General features: G+C 40.1%; 1 protein-coding gene across 1 annotated transcript; it reads left to right on the top strand.

Moving 5' to 3' along the window:
- Positions 1 to 367: 367 nt before the first annotated feature.
- On the top strand, positions 368 to 20,897 carry cnsta (consortin, connexin sorting protein a). Its single transcript, XM_069664690.1, has 13 exons — positions 368 to 454; positions 3,473 to 3,557; positions 3,855 to 4,232; positions 5,276 to 5,880; positions 8,645 to 8,675; positions 9,824 to 9,910; positions 10,340 to 10,421; positions 11,335 to 11,356; positions 11,649 to 11,715; positions 13,583 to 14,106; positions 14,655 to 14,813; positions 17,529 to 17,682; positions 17,827 to 20,897. Exons 2-13 carry the CDS (start codon positions 3,545 to 3,547, stop codon positions 18,033 to 18,035), a joined length of 2,331 nt encoding a protein of 776 aa, XP_069520791.1. The 5' UTR covers positions 368 to 454; positions 3,473 to 3,544; the 3' UTR covers positions 18,036 to 20,897.
- The last annotated feature ends 544 nt before the right edge of the window (positions 20,898 to 21,441 follow it).

Genomic DNA, 21,441 nt, shown 5'->3' with positions numbered 1-21,441 from the left:
CTGAAGGAAATTAAAATGAGATTGGATTTATATGATATTTTACAGGAATTCTGGTGATAAATGTTAGATATTTATGTTACAGTATATAAAAAAGAACTAATTTCAAAGAGAGAATATATATATATTTATTTTATTTTATTTTTTAAAAGCGGTAATAGGTACTCCATACTCCATTTCAATTGGTGGCGGTAATGCACCATAAAGTTGTTTGTCAACCGCCAACAAAACAAGAAGAAGAGGAAAAAATAAGAAGAGGTTTTTTTCAACGCACTGACAGTGTTTAAGCAGTAGATGGCGACAGCTCACAGCTTCTCCAGCAGCGGACAGTTACTAGGCCCGATGACAGCGATAGCGACGACCCCTGTCAGTCGGTAACACCTACAGTCATCACAACAACATCTCCAGCTGAGTGTCTGATGCCCGAGCCTTTACAATTCATACAACTGCTACAGCCGTAAGTACCGCTTGAACTATTTTGTCGCAGAGGTTGTGAAGGCCTATTCATTTGAAAAGTATACTCTTTTGGTATGGAAAATGACGGGGTTTATTTTTAAAGCCTTCTCCGTGGTGTGGCGGCCAGATGTTTACTACACTCGGCTAGCTCACGTTAGCTAGCAACAGCAGCATGAATACTCGTTAACGCTCACTAATTAGTCGTGTTGGGTCTTGCTAATAGCTAGCTAGCCAGTTTACTAGACGTTAGCTCTTACAGTCGTTTTGTACTAATGAGATGAAGCAGTAAGAACCTGCTAAGAAGCGCAGACGTTAAATCAATACTGTGCTTAAAACGTAACCAAACCGACAAAGCTAATCTCCTTTTGGGTGTTTACACTGGTCAGTTATGCATGCCTTTTAATTCAAACTAGCTAGGTGAATTAGCCACTTAGCTGCTGAGACTTTACCTAACGTTACAGAATCATTGTCAGTTATAAAAGGAAGAAATGAGTCACTGGCTGCTGTCAGCTCATGTGTATTTTCTGTCACTGCCTTACATTCCCCTGTATTTTGGCTCAGGGTCAACTTATCTATCATTGGTTAGGTAATGTGAACTGCTAACGTAAGTAAATCTTGAACTTTGTTAGTAGTTAAGTGACAGTTAAACTAGCCATGGCTAACGTTTGAAACTCGCTGTCTTAATTACTAATGGCTCGCTAACAGTAATGCCCCATCTCTTTGGATGACCAGGTTGAAATTGTTAAAATATGTCACACCTCATTTGGCACTTTCTGGATTTTTTTTAGTGAGTTCAGTTAAATTATAGAGCGTCGATAGGTAAACACAACCAGCCAGTTGGTTTTTGTAGGTATGTTCCTGTAAGTTAGCTCTCCTGTTGTCCTTTCACAGGACAGGGTCAGTTTCTGCCACCTTTGTGTTTGTCCTTTTGGCTGAATTCCCTCTCCGTTTGTCCCTTCTTCTGCCTTGTATTATTCATGGTCCCTTGGGGAGTAGGGCTCAGACAAAAAGAGGAGAGGATGGATGGCTCTGTGGGAGAGGGACATTAAAAGACACTGTAGATACAAACATCCACAAAGCATAGGAGAGACATATGACAGCTACAATGACACCTGTGTGTGTAATGTTGAGGTCGTTGTTGCATAAGCTTTAATGTCACAGTTGTTTGTCATGGGGTTGTTTAATCTCCAAGGGAACATTAAGAGGTAGGAGTAATTAGACATTAGACAGCCATGTGAGTATGTAAGAAGCGGATCCAGCTTCCCATTGGGATATGGCACATATCCAGGTGTACTCTGTTGTTTAAATATAAAGAGCCTTTGCAAAATAAAGGAAAGATGATTGTGTCATTCAGTAGGTCCTCGCTTCTCTTTAAAGTTACTAGTTATTAGTACAGATTTTCTTTTATGGACTTATATCCAAAGCTACCCATACCCATATATTTTTTGTTCTTTCCACATGTTTGGACTGGTGTCAAACATGTCTTACACAGGTAAATACAGTGTTACAGGAAGAACAATTAGCTTAGAGTTACAGGAAACCAGGACAGCCTCATTCCTTTGAGACAGGCTTTTATTAGCCTGGATATGTCTGTTTGTGGAGGCTTTGGAGAATAAGGACACAAAGATTTGTAAAACGGTTTTGTATTTTGAAATGACTTTTGCCGCAAAGTACAGTAAAGTCAGTGTAATGATTGAAGAGGAGTATTGTGTGCATTCGTGTGACATACTTAGAGACAGTTGTATGATCCTCTTTTTAGGTTATTTCATTTGCCCCCAATTGAATAACTGTACCATGTTTTGAAAGTTGGTGATACTGACTGAGTTCTGGATGGTCACCTACCTTTGATTCCACTCAAGCTTTACACTCAGTGACCTTTATGATTGCTGTCTCACAGATTTGAAAGCATGCATGTTTTTACATAGGATAGTCCAGTTAGGTTAAGTCCAGAGACCATTTGAATGACCAAAGTTTTCGTATCTGTCAGTGTTTGTGTTTAATGTGTTTCTGAGTCAGCTGTAAACATGAGTAAATTCAAAAGCATGCAATTTCACAATACTGATTGTGTGCTGTTTCGTTTATTTACCAGTTTGTACACCTGCACAATCTACTGCTATGTGGTGCAGAGGCCCTGTCTGAGAAACTATGAATACTTTCCACTATCTGGGGACTGTTGAATTCTCTCAGTAGCATTTTGGAGGTTGTAGTTGGCTCTTCATGCTGACACTATATTGCAGTAGAAAATGAAGATCAATGATTCATTGGCTTTCCACTTGCCCATCTTATGTACTCTTGGTTCACATGGTAACTTCTCACTGTTCCTGCCGTGCTCATAAATCCTTTCACAGTGAGTTAACAGCATCACAGCAAACTTGTAAATGCCTTATTGTCGCTCTCTCTCAATCTGGCGTTCTGTACTTGCATATCTCAGATTCTTCTAAGAGGTTTTGCAAGAGTTCTTATCTAAATCTTGAGATTGTAAAATTTTAAACCCCCAACCTGATACTTAACATAAAAATTCTCTTTGATCTGTATTGTTGTGGGTAAGTAGGTGCTGACTGGTTGTTATGTACAGAAAGGTGTCAGGAAATCATTTTTCTATTGATTGGGAGTGAAACCTATTTAAACAAATATAATCCTCTTCAGACACAGTGTGCAGTCAGTGTTTGGTTGGAAAGAGTTTTTGTCAGGGGTCGGACTTTCACCAAGTTACAATTTTGTTGTTTTTCTATGTTAAATGTTGTCAGGTTCGTTGTCATGAAGTGTTCTTAAATAACCATGTTTTCTAATCACCATGTACATCATTTTTATCTGCTGAACAGAATGTACGGAGTTTTGTAAGTACTGCTTCTTTTTAAATGAGCCTTGTTAAGCCTAAGGGTTTGTTTGACAACTCGGGAATGGTGCTATACGAGTTCTCCCTTTCCCACTCTCACTGCCAGTGACTGGAGTCTGCCTTTATCTGCCTTCTTGTACTTTCTGTTACATTGGCCTGTCTTATGTCTCCTTATCTCTGCAGGCTTGGAGGCTCGTCTAACAGGCAGCACTGACCTTCAGGCTGAAAGGTCAAACGTTAAGAGGGTTGTGCCCGATGGATCATGGTGGTGAGTGATTAGTTTTCACTAAGCATTACACAAAATATAAGCCCAACATATTTAAGTAAAGCAAAACACCATAAATACTGATTAGATTTGGTTTACAGTGAATATAACATGAAGTAAAAGCGTTGAAGAAGGCTGGGTTTTTTCTGCTGTTGTTGCTTTGTCTAAGGTTTCAGCTCACTTATAAATATGCAGTCATAGTTAAATGAATGACATTCATTCTGTAGAGGAAATCCCTTTTCTGGTGTCTTATTACATTAATTTTATTTTGATTTCACAAATCCTTTATTTTCTCTCCAGGTCAGTTTGAGAGGGAGGGCAGAGTAATGTCCCACATTCAGGTGGGCGGGGTTGACCTCTGTGATAATCTACCTAACCCTGAAGCTCTCACTGCCCAAACTCGCAACCTCAACGAGACAAACACGCTCGCACACGCTCAGAGTCTCTCTCCTTCACAAAATGAAGATGGAGGAGGGGGCAGGCTCATTCAAGAAGCCTCTCTCAGCAACAGTGGAAAGGAGGGATACACAGGAAGGAGGAAAGAGGAGGATGAGGAAGAAGACATGGATGAGGTGATGAAGGAAGAAGAGGACGAGGAGGAGTCAGAGGGATCAAACTGTCTTATTCGCTGCCAGTCTCCAGGCACTCCCATGACTGATTCTTCCTTTTCTGAAACTGGTAGGTAACTTCCACACATACACATGGACCTGTTAGGCCATTTTAGGTGAAAAAAAACAACAACTTTAAAGCTACAAACAACAGACAAGCATAAATGTGACAGTCGAACATTTGCTTTTAATTTAGGGCTGCACAAGATGCTAATAGAAATGTATTTTTTATAACAATATAGTAAAAAGACCATTCAGGTGAAATGTGTTTTTATTACATATTTAATTAATTATACATAACTAGTTAAGCTTACAACTCAATTTTAAGATCAGCTCTCGCTCTGATTTGTGATTCGCTTTCACAGGCAATCTGTGACAGTTCAAGAAGTGAGGTAATGCCGACACCGTGATCAGGATCTGGCTCACTCATTGTTATAAAGCCTGGTCTGTGTTTTGAAGTGGTCAGCACTTTGGATTAAGGTCAAGATGACTGGGGGTGATGATGTCATTCTGATCACGAGAGTAGTGGGTGTGAAATAGGACAAATATGATGTAAGGAGGCTTTTGTTGAAGGAGAGAGAGAAATAAAAGGAAATGAGATGAAGAGGCTGGACTAGAAGAGAACAAAAGGAGTAGAGTACAGATCTGTTAACCCCCCCACATAGCTTTTCTGGTTTGTCATACATGGTTATCTTCAACAGTGTTTGTCAAACAACAACATTTTAGAGCTTCCATGTTTACATGTCTGCAACTGCACAAATATGAACTTTCTTCTATGGATAAAAAAGGAACATTGGATTTGGTGTGATAATAATTTTTTAGAGCTCTATTCTCCCCAAAGACCCCAATAGCTTATAGCTATCAAACCCTGTTCTGAAATCTAAAGCAAACTATGTGTGTTTCTATGGATTAGTTTGCTTTATAAAGTCGTATTCTTGTGCTTCAACAAGTTCTATTCTATAAATACAAGTGCATTACAGACATTAGGGACAGTGTTAAAGTCTACCACTCTGTTATACACCTGTGCTCTCAGGAGTCTTGTTTCAGCACATCCTCTGTGCCATATTCATTCACTCTCTTTCCCTCCTCTCTCTTCCTTCCTTTCTACTTCAGGCAGTCTGTTGGAGACTCCATATCCCTTCAGCCCTGGGACCAGTCCAGAGCCTACATCCCCTGTCATCCCAGTGGTCAGTCCAGACACTACATCTCCCATCAATCAAGTGGAACTGAGCCAGAATGATGTCAAAGTGGACTCTCACAACTCCGACACTGAATCAGTTGCCTCTGATATAGGGACCATCACAGTGGTACCCATCAGCACCACAGGGCCTATAGATTCTACTACACTAACATTAACCTCAGACAAAAAAAGTCCTAACGCCACTTCAGAACATCTTACCTCATCCACAGTGCCCTTCTTCAACCGTGGGCCCACTGCTTCCGTTGCTTCCACCTCTATGAGTGCAACAACAGGACCCATTACCTTCACTACAGGGACTACGACTGCTGGTACAGAATCCTCTTCTACCACAGGAGAATCTACCGCAGGACCTTTAACTTTAAACTGGGAACACATAATTACTTCCACTCCAGTGCTCGCTTGTTTCTCAGTCCCTACCTGCGCCACAGGGCCTATCCCAAGCCCTGCTCTGCTGGAGACTCTGGAGGAGCTTGCACAAAGAGGAGACGAACCTCATCTTCCACAGTACCTGCACCAGGTAACCTGTCTGTCTTACTGTAGCATGTGCGTCACGTACTGTGAGCTGTGCATCACCACCACCAACTCTGTCAGGTGCTCATTTAAACAGACACACTTCTCTTTAATGGTTTCTTTGAGTTTTTCTTGCTGTCTTTCTGTCTTTTTAGTCCAAGCTGTTGCCCTCACACAAGCTATTAAATCACTGTTATCCACTCAACCACATAATCGGGATGGCACTTTCACCCTGAGGCATGGGCGTCTTTAGTGTCTATGCGCACTAACACAGACACGCACACAAGAACGCTCATAATCCATAAAATCACATGCACTCCCAATCTTTCTCTGCTTGTTTCTCTCTCACACACAGGCCTGCATGCCTGGGCATGTCTGTTATGGGGTGTGTGAATATTTCTGTCAGTTTGATTTACTAATGTTTCCACCATGCACACCTGAGCTATGCTAACTTCAAGGGCAACAGGTGTGTTTGAGAGAGAGGGAGAGAGGAGATGGTAGTAAGTTCATATTCATATGTATTTTACTCACTTGTGCTCTTTCACAAATGTACAATACTGGAGATAATAATTTTAATAATATATAACATATAAATAACATAAAAAAACCCCCAAACATATCAAAGACAAGGTCCTAATTTACTACTGTTGTGTTTGCGGTGTGTGGGACAAATCTTATACCTTGAAGCAAACAGCATGACAACGAAACACTGCTTTATTAAGATCCAGAACATAACCTGTTCGGGGTTAGGGTTAGGGTTAGGTGTGTACCCTAACCCGAGTACACACAGAGAATGAATGTCAAAGATCTTTCTTTTATTGTCTAGTTTTGCAGTCGTAACTGAAAGAGAACATAAATAAATCTAGCATTAATTGACTATTCATATTAAATAGACTTTTTTTTGGCACGTCTCTCGCTTGCAACTGCCAAAGATTCAGAGAGACACTGACATGAAAATACCCTGCTCATTGTTTGTTTTTTGTTTTGTTTTTTTAACCTCTGCAGATAATTTGGTTCCCTTTTAAATGTTGTTATTATTATTAATATTGTTAACGATGAACACTGAAGCAATCATAACCTTAAAGGAAGCAGTGGAGCTCCAAGTCAAGCTGAGATAATGTTAGCGCTGGCTCAGCTCACAGCACCTCCAGGTGTGCTGTGTCTGACAAAGAACATTGTAGAAACACTCATTTTTAACATTGAACTGCTTTGATCTTTGACGCTCTCACTAGCGTTTCATTCTTCAGTAGCACAGCCTGTGCAGGCTGCTGTTTTCTACATGTGAAGAATCATCAAATTCCTTTGAAACAAGATTTATTTCATGGCAACTAAATTATTTAATCTGTAAATACACTGGTTTACTCCCCTATACCTGGCCCTGCATTTTAAGCTTTAGTTCAAGTACATCCAATACTGATATCTATATAACATATTTGCACATGCTCTGCTCGGGACGTGACAGGACTAACAGAATTAAAAAGCCTTAATTTAAAAGAAGATGGGTCATCTAGATGACCTGAATATAGCAGAAAAAACTGAGACTTAACTGTTTGAGTCCTATTGGACTGCGTTGGCATGTCCACAATCTCTACAATGACAGCAGTGAATATATAAATAGCTGATTGTATTCCAAAGGTTAAAAAATGAATTCAATGTGACTGTTACTGTTTTAGATAAAGACCTCTTTGAACATTTAAGATGTGTCTTTATACATCCATGAGTCATACAGTAACTTAACATGTACGGTGCTAGCTGCTTTTCCAAGTAGGATTAAGATAAGTAATAAGTATGTTATTAAGATAAACTGCACGCTGGTTTTAAGAAGGAGAGTGGAGGAGGGGGAAGCAGGGTATTGAATGACTAAATCTTTTGAAGCTAGCACCATTAGCATAAACATGAATTGTTGGAGGACCAACAGACAAAGCTGCAGAGGAAATCCAAAGAATGGACAAATGGTTCAAACTTTATTGGGATCACTTTAGGGTCTAAAGTCCAAAAAAACATAACCTATATTTTTTTTAACACACCCTGAATCTTGAATTGTACTGAACATTTTGTGGAAATAAGTGTATTTTGTAGTATTTATCTGAAACAAATGTACACTTTCCAATCTTATCCGAGCCAAGTCTGCACAGTTACCTTTAGAGGTCATTCAGTCGTCACCGCCCCTATCTTGATTAGAAATGCGAGAGCCTTTTGTGCCCTCCTCTTCCTTTCTCTCCCTTCGTCTATCAGTCTTCCCCCTTTCTCTCTCTCTCTCTCCCTCTCTCTCTTTCTGTGCCTCACACACACACACACTCCTCTTGTTCTGTGATCAGCTGAGCTGCATGAAAGCGACACTTGCTGAAGAGAGGTAGAGTGTCTCTCGTTTTACTGCCTTTGCTTTTCACTCTCACTTTCAGTCTATCTCTGTAATGCAACGGTCTCGCTTTACTGTTTTACTATTTTGTAACAGATTGTATTTTTCTCTGTCATGGTTAATGATTATAGAAGTCATTGCAGCAGTAGCAGCACAGTGACAGGCCTGTGTGAAGTGTTTCTATGTTTTATATTGGTGTATTTTCTTCCTGATTTCTTAGCAGAACTTTTTTCTGATCTTGTGTCATGTTCAGGAACCACAGTACATGAGTAATTTCAGTCTTGTTTGTAACCCCTGTAGAGCCACCGTTCTTGAAAGCTTCTGTGACAAAACTTACGTGATAAAAGCATTAAATAACTATGTTAAAAGCATGCACTTAATTAAAACTTGTACTTTCTCTCTCTGTCTGCAGATTGCTGAGGCCTTCGTCCTTCAGGAAGACTGTATCCTTATCACTATGTTGCTGTGGGTGCTTACTGGGGTTGGGTGGTGGGGGACAGCTTATCTTCTGTGCACTTACCTGTGTTTTTTTTTTTAGTGCTCTCACTTCCTAATCTGTGGTTTTAACTAGTATTTTTTAACACATTGTACTCGGAGCCTAAGGATTTGGAGTGACTTGTTTCAGTGGATTACTCGCTGCCTCATTGACTTTACAGACGGTGTGATTGAAAGGAGATCAAGAGATAGAATTGACAGGAGAGGAGTAGAAAAGACAACATGGAACAGACAGATGCAGAAAAGATAGAAAGAACATGAAGCGGGGGAATTACTCCAGGTAAGACACATAGCACTAGAAGCTACGTTAGCGTATACGGAACACCCAGAGGCTAATGAGTTAGAGAGACAGAGGGAAAGAAGGCAAATACACAGAGGGAAAATACATTGTAAGATTAACACTAAAATCTTACATAACAGGAGAGAACAGTATGTTTTAAAAACGATGCACCTGCCAGATGAAGAAGAAATGCAGCGTTTACAGGTATGACGATGCCTTTTAATGAAAGAAAATTATGCTAACCAGCTAAACTTTTTAGCTTAGGTTACTAATCAAAAGCTACTTGGTGTAATTACGATTAATGATGTCTAGTTATATGGACCTTCAGCCCTAACAAACAACCTACCGCTTGGTAATGAAAGAACACTATAAAACGGTAAATGAGGAAGGGACGGGCTGCATGACATGACGAAGAAAACGACATTTTGACTTTTATTTAATCAAAAAAGAAAGACTCAGTAGGAGGGTGAAGGGTCAAAGAGCAGAGAAAGCTAGCTTAGCTCTGTCATGCATGTATAGAAGGTTAGTTAGAGAGAAGGAGAGAGAAAGCATAGAAGCATGTCAAAGAAGGATTCTGTTTTGGCTGCTCATATCCATAAACATGAGAGTACGTCCCGGAGCGCTCTGTTGGCCTCGGCTTCCTCCTCTTCTCCTCTCTCTGTCTCTTCCTTTTTTCAGTCTAGCTTTATTATCTCTCTGTACCTCTCAGCTATAACAGTTCATAAGCAGAAAACAAAGAAGGCTTTAGAGTCTAACTCTTCTCTGTTTTTCCTTTTATGCATCATGTTTGTGTGTTTCTTAACCTGTGATGTTCAGACCAGCGGGCGTTATGGTGCATCCAACTAGAGAGACTGTATCACCAGAGAGTTCTGGACAACCTGAATGCACTACAAGAACAGTGGGGTAATACATGCACACACATGCATCAAATATGTAGTATTTCCTTATCTGGATACTAACTTTGATTGGGTCTCTAAAAAAAGCAACAGATAAAGAGTATTACATCCAGGATCAGTGAGATTTGCATGCAAATCACTGTTACGCTAAGCAACAGATGATTCGGTCGTGCCTTGCAAAAACAACTTTTGCAAATTGTTTTTAGAAGTTGCTGTGCACCATGTTGGGTTTTGCAACATGCAAAACCTGTTCTTTGTGATCAGGGCCCTTGGGGGTCTCTTGTTATAATACTGAATGTCATTTTTGTCATTGTATGTCCTGACATGCACAGCTGTAAAGCACTAGTGTCAGTGGCTTGTCTATGGGATCCCAATGATTTGTATGTATGATGTATTTTCAGTGATCGTATAATAAAACTCTCTGTGTCTCTCATAGAGAGTCAGTGTAGAAGGCCGTCCTCCAACCTGGCAACCCAACATCTGGACACCCTAAAACACATCTGCCAGACGCACAGTCGGTAAGTCTGCATACAAATTTGTGTGTGTCTGTTCATAAACATTTATTCTTTGTTTTGTATTTATTAATTATCACCTAAACCACAAGATTTGTCTGAAATGTGCTTAGATGAATAGGATATTTTTCTGCTTTTGTTGTCTCATGAAGGCTTCAAAACAACAAGATGCAATAGTTGCCTGATTTAGTTCGACCTTAAAAATGTTGCAGTAAGAAATTTAAGTCCCTGAAACGAACACCTAAGTGTTTAATCAGTTTATTTAATTACATTGTTTGGTTTGGTTACTTGCAGTATATTCCAATATTCCAAGCAATTGAATAATCATTCGACTGCAAATGTATTATGCTTCGTTTGTATGTGTGTGTGTGTGTAAATTGCGTCTGTGGTTGAGTGCGCACATGCAAGTGTAACAAATCAGTCAGGTGAAGCCCACTTTTGCATGTTTCAATATTTAATAAGAGTCCTTAATATACTACACCTGCCAGGCGCACACACCCTTTCACACCATACACACCTGCACATGCTCTATGCTCCCCTATGGGTGAAGTGTGTGTGACTGTGAGCTGATATATCTGTGTGTGTCATGAAAACTGTGCTAAGAGTTTAAACATATGGCCCTTTGCTGCTGCTGCTGCACTTTCAGACATTTGAGCTCTCACACTGCTTGGGTTTCACTTTGCTTAACACACACACACACACACACACACACACACACACACACACACACACACACACACACACACACACACACACACACACACACAGGTTGTAATAGCCAGGGAAATGTGCTAGGGCTAATATTAGATTGGGAGAGTAAAGAAGGGTCACCCATCTTTCACATCTTCATTTACTAAAACCAAGAACAGACCTTCACTACTCTCCCATCTCACTCTGTCTCTCTCTCTCCTGTTCATAGACCAAGTGCCAGAGATGCTGTGGTAAGACATTCATCATTTGCTATGTGTGTAACAGAGAGAGAAAGTGTTTACTTGTACTGTAAGATAAGGAGAGTACAAAGTGTCCATTGTGAACACCTTTGTTAAATGTAGTATGCATGTACCCACAAATAATCCTGTTTAACCAACTTGTTACTGTGTAGTGTTTTAAAGTGCATCACTGCATACATTTATTTATATATATGTGGGTGGGTGTGTGTGCGTGTGTGTGTGTGTGTTCGTGTGTGTGTGTGTGTGTGTGTGTGTGTGTGTGTGTGTTCGTGTGTGTTCACAGTGTGCATCTCAGGAATTATTAAGGCCTACACTTGAAGACGGTGGTGCACTGCCTCCATGTACCTCAGGTGAGTGAGTGTGTGACTTAAAGAGTGTGCTCATGTCAGTGTGTGTGAGTGCTGCTGTTGGCTGGTTTTGGCTCTTTCAGACTATTGACAACAATCACTATTTTTATAAACACCAGCCAACGTAGAAGATTTGACACCATAAACACATTTAAAGAAATTAAACAGTTGTTTCTTGAAGGGTTCTTGCTTTATTTTTCTTGGACTGGCCACTTCACCTGATTCAGTTGTGTTGGTAAAAGTTACTGAGTCCTTAGTAAACATGGAACTTTTAGACTCACCTTCTTATATAATTGGGTTGTGATGTTTTGAAATATGGCTAAGCAATGCAAAAATCACAGGTGTCTTATTTAAATTATGAGGATTTTAATCAGTGGACATTTTTGTTTGAGCTTAGTGAGTTTTATTGAATAGACACGAGGTCCAGGTGCATTGAATAGCTCTACTGTAGCTTCAATTAATCGTGTGTTGCAAAAGGCCTCAGGTTTGGTCTTTGGCTTACTGATAAGCCATAGGGGAGTAGAAGCAGACTTTAGTGTGAAATACATGCTCTCTGTAGCTTTGGTCTACGTTACTTTTGAGCAGGTGGACAGTAACAAAGTAAATATTGTACTTAAGTAAATTTTTTGAGTATCTGCACTTAACTTGAGTTTTATTTTTTGTGGAAACTTATTACTTTTACTCCACTACATTGTGCTTTTGACTCCACTACATTTCTATGAATGTTCTCTGCTGATGAATTTTCTTTTCTTTTCTAAAATCAGAAAGACAATAAACTGTGTTCATGTAGTTTTGCGTGTGGTTTCTCTAAGTGGTGTTGCCGTACCTGTACCTCGCACGTCTCCATGGTTGACTGTAGAGCAAACATCACTCAGATCAGACAGGTCATTTAGTGACGATTCACCCATGTATTCTTGACTGCCCTCGTGCATTGTGAAAATACGTTTTTAGATTAAAAAAAAAAGTTTGTATATATCAGTATTTTTAAAAGCAAGTACTCCAGTACTTTAACTCAAGTAATAATTTGACTGAGAACCTTTCACTTTTACTTTTAGTATTGACTCAAGTAATGAAGCCAATAGAAGAGAAGAGATAGAAAATACACACAGTGGTGTATGTAATAGACTGCAAGGATGAGGATTTTTTTTTACAATGGGCTGCTCTCCCATACTCAAAGGTCTATGCACTCAACAGCACTCAAACTGCTTTTAATCGCTTCTGTACATCCTGTGTTTATCACATGAAATGTCATCATATGAGTTTACTTATAGTTTCTGTGCTTGTCAGACGCGACTTGTTTGTTCTGGCTTCTGTGGACTATAGACAAGCCATAAACAGGTTTTTACACCTGTAGCTTTTTCAGACTTCCTGTCTACTGTTTGTGTTGACACAATAAAAATGTCGATGTAGCACATTGAAAATAATGTAGAATCATTTTGAAAAAGGACAACTTGGTGCATCTTCTGATGGTTGTTTCAGAAAATCTTTTACTGCTGCATACACAAGTGTGGGAAATCTGATGCAAGCAACTTCCGGTGCTAGGCACACTGTGAATATTAGCTATAAACCGTGTTCTGTGTTGTAAAGATATATTTTACAAGGTTTTATGTCTCTTTGTTGAGGATCTTGGGTTTGTGTTTGAGAGCAGCTCTCCCTTTTAGTAGTAAGGGATACATGTATGATGATTCTTGTAGCATAAACCAGAATGGACATTGGGCTTCATTTTCAGTAAAGTCCAAACAGCTGTTTTTATTTACCATGCCTTTTTTTCTGCTAAACCTATCTCTGTTTTTTTCCTCCTACTATCTAACCCTCCTTCTACCTCACTCCTCCCCCACTGTCCTCCTATACTGTCTCTTTCCTCATCCAGCCCATCAGAGTGACGGAGGGATGGAGCAGAGAGCAGAAGACTCCTCCCATTCTCAGAGCAGCTGTCCAGTCATACCCTCCATTAATTTGGCTGATGGGTTCAATTCCCCTGAGATGTCAGAAAAGGACAGGGAAGACCCGGACAGGGAATTACAGGGGCGGGACAGCAGCGACAGAGATGGAAGAGAGGCGGAAGGAGGGGAAGAATGCACCATTCCAGTCATAGGAAATGAGCTGCACCCCTCTCCGACTGGAGAAATGGATCAGTCCAAGCCCGCAGAGCAGCAGGGAGGAGATTTAGGTCTAGCACAGGAAAAGGAGGCAAAAAGGGAAGAAGAGGAGAGTGACGTGGAGGAGGCAGCTGAAGCTTTGGAGATGGAAGATGAGGGAGAGGAAGAAGAGGAGGAGAAACGGGATAAAGCGCGAGCTCTCCCAGTAGAGACTCTGGTTAGTGGGGCAGAGGCGGAGGTGCAACATCTGCATCAGGAAGCCCTGGCTGACGAGAAGCTACACGAGGACACCCAGGTATAATAGCTTTGAATATATTTTTACTTAATATAATAAAAACAAATCAAAGTAAAAATGAGAGATACTATCAATAGTTTATAAACGTCTGTAATTTACTTCATCTGTGTGTTTCTGGTTTGTTAGCTTTGGCAGAAGTTCACACTGTACTTCCTGAAAATACTCATCAGTTAAATCGTGTCACCAGTAGCGGGATCAGTATCATGGTTGTTTTGATTGTTTGATTGTGTTGATAAGGTTCGAGTTGCCCTAGGTTTTTAAAGTCATGCTAACTACTCAGTTCCTTTTTTTTATCTTGTAGTTTTTACTGTAAATATAAAACGTGTCACTTCCTCTATTCCAGATGATTTTTTCCCATGTACCTACCAGCCATCACTGGCAACTTTAACTTCCACTTCCTATCAGATGTTTTATTGGCCTCAAGCTTGATTGTGTTATAGCAGTCCATTCGAGTGCAGAGCAACAAAACAGATTACTGTCTCCATAACTGTATGCCGATATGATAGTCATAACTGTGTTCTATTATCACTGCAACCTACCTTGACCAGGAGGACGGTCTGCCTCAATGGGATATGAAGCAGCAGGAGCAGGGCGAGGAGGACATGGAGGAAGAAGAGGAAGAGGAGGACTATGATGTCGAGCAAGCTGACATCATCAGAGAAGCTGCCGTGCTGGACGACATGGCGAAACTCATCACAGTAGAGGAGGTGTGTACATTTTCATTGCTATTCTCTGAATAAGTTAAGGGTTCTGCCCATGTGGCGTATTTTTTAATTGTTCCCAATGAGGAGACCGAGGGTATAGAGCAACAAATGGCCGCCTAGAGGTTAAACACTCAACCCAGTGTTTGTTTTTTAGCAACCTTTTAGCGTGGCATCGAGTTAAAAATGTCAATACTTTTCAAAAAGGTGCTGGTGTTGGTGTTGTGTGTGACAATGTGACAGGACTTGTCACCATGTTAACTTGAAAAATGGAGGAGATGCTCGTTCTGGCCTCGTCAATCTGTAGACATAAATGTGTGCATACATTTTCGATCCTAAATCCTAAGATTTGTCGATGCACTCATCCTCCTAGCTCTACATCTGTCAGATTGAGCCATGGTAAAGAGCATCCACTGGTTTATGCTTATAGTGAAAAACACAAAGTCAAACAGATAGATAGAAGAACTAATAGGCTACACCAAAAAAGTGACATGATGAACGCTATCATATGAAAGCGGATACAAGATATTGGCGAGAGGGCAAGCTCAATTGTGTTAGCGGTAGCTTGCAGTGGCACATCCGGTATCTGCCAGGACGTGCCAGGGGAACTTCCAGTAGCTACCGTGACATGCCACAACCTGCCAGAGCTGTAGTTGCAGTTCTGGTGGCTGCTAGGACCTGACAGGGGAACTGCCAGCAGCAGAGTATCCCAACACCCCCCCGTGCCCAGCAAAAGCTTTCCTGCTGGAAAAAAAACGCTATATTTCATTAATGCGAGGGCCGCACTGTCTACCTCCACCTGTGTGCAGATGCTACATTGCTGAACTGCTGCTGCTCCCACACCTGTGATGTCAACGCAGACAGCATGTCAGCTGCACTACTGATATCTACCTGCCTCTGCCTGCCCTATCTCTGTACATTGAGTTTGCCTTTAAAAATGGCCATCAATTTACAAATGTTATATTTTATTTCATGAAAAAAAATCGTTTTTAAATTAGACAGAAATTAGACACGAATGTAAGGAAGATATATTTTTAAATTTCTTTGATATATTCTGTAGTCTCTTTTCTGAGAACCTCGCGTGGCACGTTGAGAAAATAGGCGAGATGCCAAACCCTTACATGATGTGTCACCGCAGCCACACCTGAGCAGCACTTTGCACACGGGCTGTGCTGCTGCTCTAACCCGTTATCATGAAAAACGAGGTTCTGAGATGCAAACACGTGCTGTTCAGGTAAAAGTTTGGCCCTAACTTTGCATCAGGCATATTTGTACGGATCTGCATATAACCTGCCACAATGTTTTACAGTTTTTTCTTCGATTCACCCAAAGAATTTACCGTAATGACTCAACAAAAACACACTAGTAAAATAAAAGCCACATATAATAAATGTCTACTTCAGATTGGCGATTTATCGACCATCTTCAGGCTACAGTCTGTCTGCCAGCCCTTCTAAGCCATTGTATAATGGACAGCACGGTGCCCTGCTAAGCTGCTCTAATGGTATAACCCAGCCATTACAGACATCCCCAGACAATAGACTTGTTTTGCAGATACAGAAGCCACGTTGACTTTGAACCCCATACAGAGAGAGTGAGATTTGAAGGGAACAGGTTGGAGAACTCTAAATGTCATCGATGAGTCATGCTCTATTCAGCATTTTACCGTAATACTGGATTATAATTCTGATATAAATATATGTGAATGGATGGATCTTTCCGGTATTTAAGCTGAAGTGGTGGTTCCTGACTTAATTTACTAGTTTGTTCTCTGTGAAAGAGAAGAAAAGGGCGGCAGAAATGGAGGACAAGTAGCTGCAGAGAGATACTGGGTGCACCGAGCAGAGACGGAGAGAACTGAGGCACAATGGCCTGGATTTGATCTAAAACAGGATGTAGAGAGGAGATATTGTTTAAGCAGTGGCTGCTTTACTCTTTGTAGTCTACTTAAGATGTGTAAGTGAAATCTTGTCCAGCAGTCTGTAGTGTTCAATTTAACACAGACTTGATGAGCATTTCAATATTAGAATATTGATATCCGTCTTCTTGTCCATTGGGGCAGATTTAAGAAGAACAAGTTTGTTTTTGTTTATTTTCTCACATTATAATCTGCCTCCTATTTAAAGGATTGTAAACTACTAGATTTACTCTCCTCTATGGAAGCTAGTGCTCGTCTTTGCTCAGTCATTTGTCTGTTTACTTTCCCATTTGTAATTCAGCTCAGGCAGCTGTAAACAATTTAATTATAAATCAAACACTGCAAGATGACGTACCTCTTGATAAAACCGGCAGGAATAAAGGAATCGTTGCATAAGATCTGTGAGGTGATTACATCGATGATAACATTATGACTATGTGACGCAATGATGAGCAGAAGTGTTGGTGACAGGTACTCTGCTTGGCCTTCAGTACTTCAGCTCTTGACCAAAGAGCCAGATAAGTTTGTTTAAGATCCAGTGTGCATAAATTCACTATAAATGAACTGTAGGCTGACTAAGTCTGTAGGGAGGAGCATTGAAAGGCTGCTTTACAGGTGAATACAGCTGATAGTGCTGACACCTGGTGGTGGATATGGCTGTTGAAGTGCATCATTTGTAAAGACAAATTGTTCCCCATGCACGATCTTCTCAGTGTCAGTGTATGAAGATGAATTGATCCAAAATGAACTAGATTTGGTTTAAAAATAAATCATGTTTATTTATGTGCTTCTGTGCTCCTCAGCTGTCTCCTGCCTCTGGCCTGGTCTCCATATTGAAGAAGAGGAAGGCTTATTTGGACAACACGAGCGTGCCTGCTCGCCCAGAGCCTCCACTTGACAAATCTCCTGCAAAAAGACGTGTCCGCTTCAAAGTCCCTGATGACGGCTATGAGCATGGTGCGTTTGTGTGTTTATCATTTAGAGCTTCATATGTAGTTTCTGTATTTGTTAAAAGCAGGTAAATCCTACAATCTTCTTTGGTCTTTATTATTAATCTACCGCTGCGTGACCTTCCTCCAACACTGTCTCTCTCTTCTGCAGATGTTGGCGGTGGGGACTCCTGCCTGCTCCTCTTCCTGCTTTGTATGGTAACTGTAGTGATCAGTGTGGGTGGCACTGCCCTTTACTGTGCTCTGGGCGATGCTCATTCCTCAGTCTGTCAGGACTTCTCCAGAAATGCAGACTTCTACATGGGCCAGTTACAGCGCGGGATAGCTCACATCCAACACTGGTTTACCCCCGGGTCGTAGCAGCAAACGGTGCACCAACAATGTGGAGCCTCGGGCCTTACTGTTTGTCACTGTCAGTTCCAGCTCTTCCTGCTACTTCCTGGGACAATCCTTTCCAAGGTAATGTTGCCAGGCAGCCGCTACAGTCCCTGACGCTATGTGGAGCAAGTGGCTATGTTGCTGCCCAGCTAAACTCCTGCATTTTTTTAAGTTTGAATACAATCCCAGGGTCAGACTGAAAGAAGGTGAGATGCTCCTTTACAAGTTTTGAAAGGGAAAGCAGAACAGAGAGAGGAGGAGGATAACTGGAGAGAGGAGACTGTATAAAAGACGACAAAGAACTGACCTTTACCCCTCTCAGCCCAGTTCAGATTAAATAATTTATTAATCCTCGAACTCTAAACGTGACAAAAGTGTCCTATTGAACCAGAGGAGAGCTGCTCTGCACACGCGTTCACCGTCAGCCAATGACACTTCAGTCACTGGTAGATAAACAACCATGGCTGGATACAAACTTTCACTGACTCACACTGGATTCTAAGACTCAACTCACTGAGTAAGGAATAATAAGAAGGTAATAACAGCTGCAACCCTGTGAGATGTAAGAAAAGAATATATAATGTATAGTTTGTTAACAGGGGCTGATCTCTCCACACACATACTGCACAAATGGGAAGTGGCCCAAAGGGCATTTTACAACCTGCTGCAACCTCGAGTGTTGCTTTTAATGTTGACTTTTTAAAATCACAGATGAAATTTTAAATGAACAACCCATTCTGTGGTCTACTTTGAATGAAATCTTATGTCTTAATCAACCTTTGAATGAATGTTTGGACTTTCATGTTAAACATTGCTTTGTTTTTATCTGTGGGGCATTTTTATACTGTCAGGAAAAAAAAAGATTAAAAGGGATATTTTGGTATTTATCAACACTGAGCTAATGGACGACAGACACGTCAGATATGTCCCATGGGGGGGAATTAACCTAAGTCATGCATTGTATTTACAGTGAGCAGTACTGCTGTACTCTCTGTGTACTTTCCTCCCCAGACACATTTGACATGTTGCTGCTCCTTTTATGTATAACTGCAAACGTTGGATTTGCAGTGAGCTTAGACGGCTGCCACTGGAGACGAACAGTCCAAACTTTGCGTTTATGGGTTTCAATCAGCCAGATGAAGCTTTGTGTAGCATATGCAACATGTACAGGAACACAGTGCACCTCTGTATATAGCTGCTCTCAGAAGAATGTTTAATGTTGCACATAAGACAGGTACAAGTTTTTTTGTGTTTTTTTAACATATTGCAATATTTCTACAGACATTAATGTGCTGGTCGTAGGCTTAACGCAGGCTTTACATGATTTAATCAGAAACAAAATTAACCCAAATTTATAAAAACTGTTTTAAGTTTCGATGAAAAAATAAAAGCAAGCAAACATTAGTTAACTTAAACAAAAAATACTCAATTGTTAAGCCGCTCTGGTTGGGTATGGATCTGACTGACATCAGTAACAAAAATCTAATCAGATAAAGAGAATTGCACTAATGAGATTGAAAACATAACTCTTCAGTGTACTTCAACAGTACAGGCCTTGATGTATGGCATCATCTGAAGCACTGTGTCAGCTCTACCTGCCTGCGTGTGTTTGCTGGTCTGAGGGATTCTTGGCATCATCATCATCATCATCCACAATGTGGGATTCTCAATGTTTTCTTTTATTTTCAGCTCAGAATTATTTTTGCCACCGCTTGGTCTTATTAAAGACTCATCCAGTTAACATTTGCATGTTTGTAACATGTCTAATGAATGCAGAAATTTGAGTCCTGGTTTGATAAAGGAAGAAGGAACTGGACTCTTATGAGACAGGAAACGGGTTGTTCTGCAAAAAGGTTTCCTCTTTGTCTGAGACGAGCCTTTATTCTCACACCAGTGCTTTAACTCTTATGTCTAATCTTTTTAAAGCAAATGTTAAATGTCTTAATGGGGTCACTTTTACGCCTTGTCGTTCATGCTTTTCATGTTTATTTTGACATATTGCAATGTTTGGTGTCCTGTTAATTATTTTCTTTCATTTGGTGTTTCAGTGGATTCATAAAAAATGCCCTGGAAAAACCACACATCTCACAAAGGTCTTAATTGTCAGAAAGGAAAGAAATAAAACTCCATCAAAAGGAGGGAGTCAAGTGTCTTACCTATGCATTTATAACAGATTAAACCGTATTCTCTTACTCTCGTGTCGTATGACTCACAGAAACCTGAAAATCTGTTTGAGATATGAGGTTTTTCCCGATGCAGATTGATCCTTGTTTTATTTGCACATGTCGTCTGGCTGGTTCAGATGATAATCACTCAGAAATCCATTTATTTAATCTTCTGGATAATTTTAATTATTTATAACATGACAGGTGTCTAGTATAGGTGGTAAAGAATAAAAGATGCATCTTCTGCTTTTGATTTTTGTTTTTCTTTGCTTTATGATTGCCATCATACATGAGATTATTCATCTCTTATATTGCCATTGTTAGAAAAATTATTTGTTGTTTCATTCGTTTCCCCCTGTATCAGTTACTGAAGAGGATGTGAAATCAGCCACTTTGTGCTGCGTCTCTCATTGTCTTCTTCACTAAAGATTTAAGTTGTTTCCATCTCTAAGACAATGGTACATTTTCATTTGCATTACCCAGTTGCTTACTAACCGAACATTACACATGAATGAATTATATGTGTGTGTGTATTAGTACTGTGCACCACTGTTATCAAGCTGATGAAAGGCATTTTATGAATTGTTTTGGTGAAATCTTTCACTTTGTTATTACAGATTGTGATAAGATAAGGTTTTTTATTTTTGTTGTTGGTAAAAACACCTCTTCCCTGTTATGTCTCCTGTTAAAATAATTGAAAAGAGTTTTTTGTGAGCCTCCATTCTGTCTCTTCTGAAACACTTCTCCCTCAAAACTACACAGCCACAACACACTTACTAGTTTTTCAGCATGCGTTCTCCTTTCGTCCAATTTTGGTTTTGAATCAAAATTGCAGAAAACACGTTCTAGGGACTAGTGGTACAAAATTGTCGATGTAGGTCCTTTTATAAAGGTTAGCTAAAATTATGACGGAAATAACTTTGAGTTATTCTCTATGAAAATGGAAAGATCTCAGCATAATACTACTAATAATAATAATGTTTTTTGTTGTTAAAAAACACCAAATCATAAGTGAAAAATAACTTTATAACTTTAATAGCTCTCCACAAAGGTGGAATTTCTGTACTCCAGCTGTGTCACATTTTGCAATGAACTATGTTGTAGTCTGTCACTACATGATCAGTACCATAGATACTATGTATGAAAATATATCTATATCTATGATGATCCTGCAGATCATCAGAAAAAGCACCAAACAACAAAATATAACACGTTTTGATATG

The sequence above is a fragment of the Semicossyphus pulcher genome, unplaced genomic scaffold (genome assembly GCF_022749685.1).
Source record: "Semicossyphus pulcher isolate SPU_LCO1_2020_fin unplaced genomic scaffold, fSemPul1.0.p SCAF_1, whole genome shotgun sequence".
In the NCBI taxonomy this organism is placed as follows: Eukaryota; Metazoa; Chordata; class Actinopteri; order Labriformes; family Labridae; genus Semicossyphus; species Semicossyphus pulcher.
Note: the sequence above shows the minus strand (reverse complement) of the source record. Positions and strands in the feature narration are given on the sequence as shown.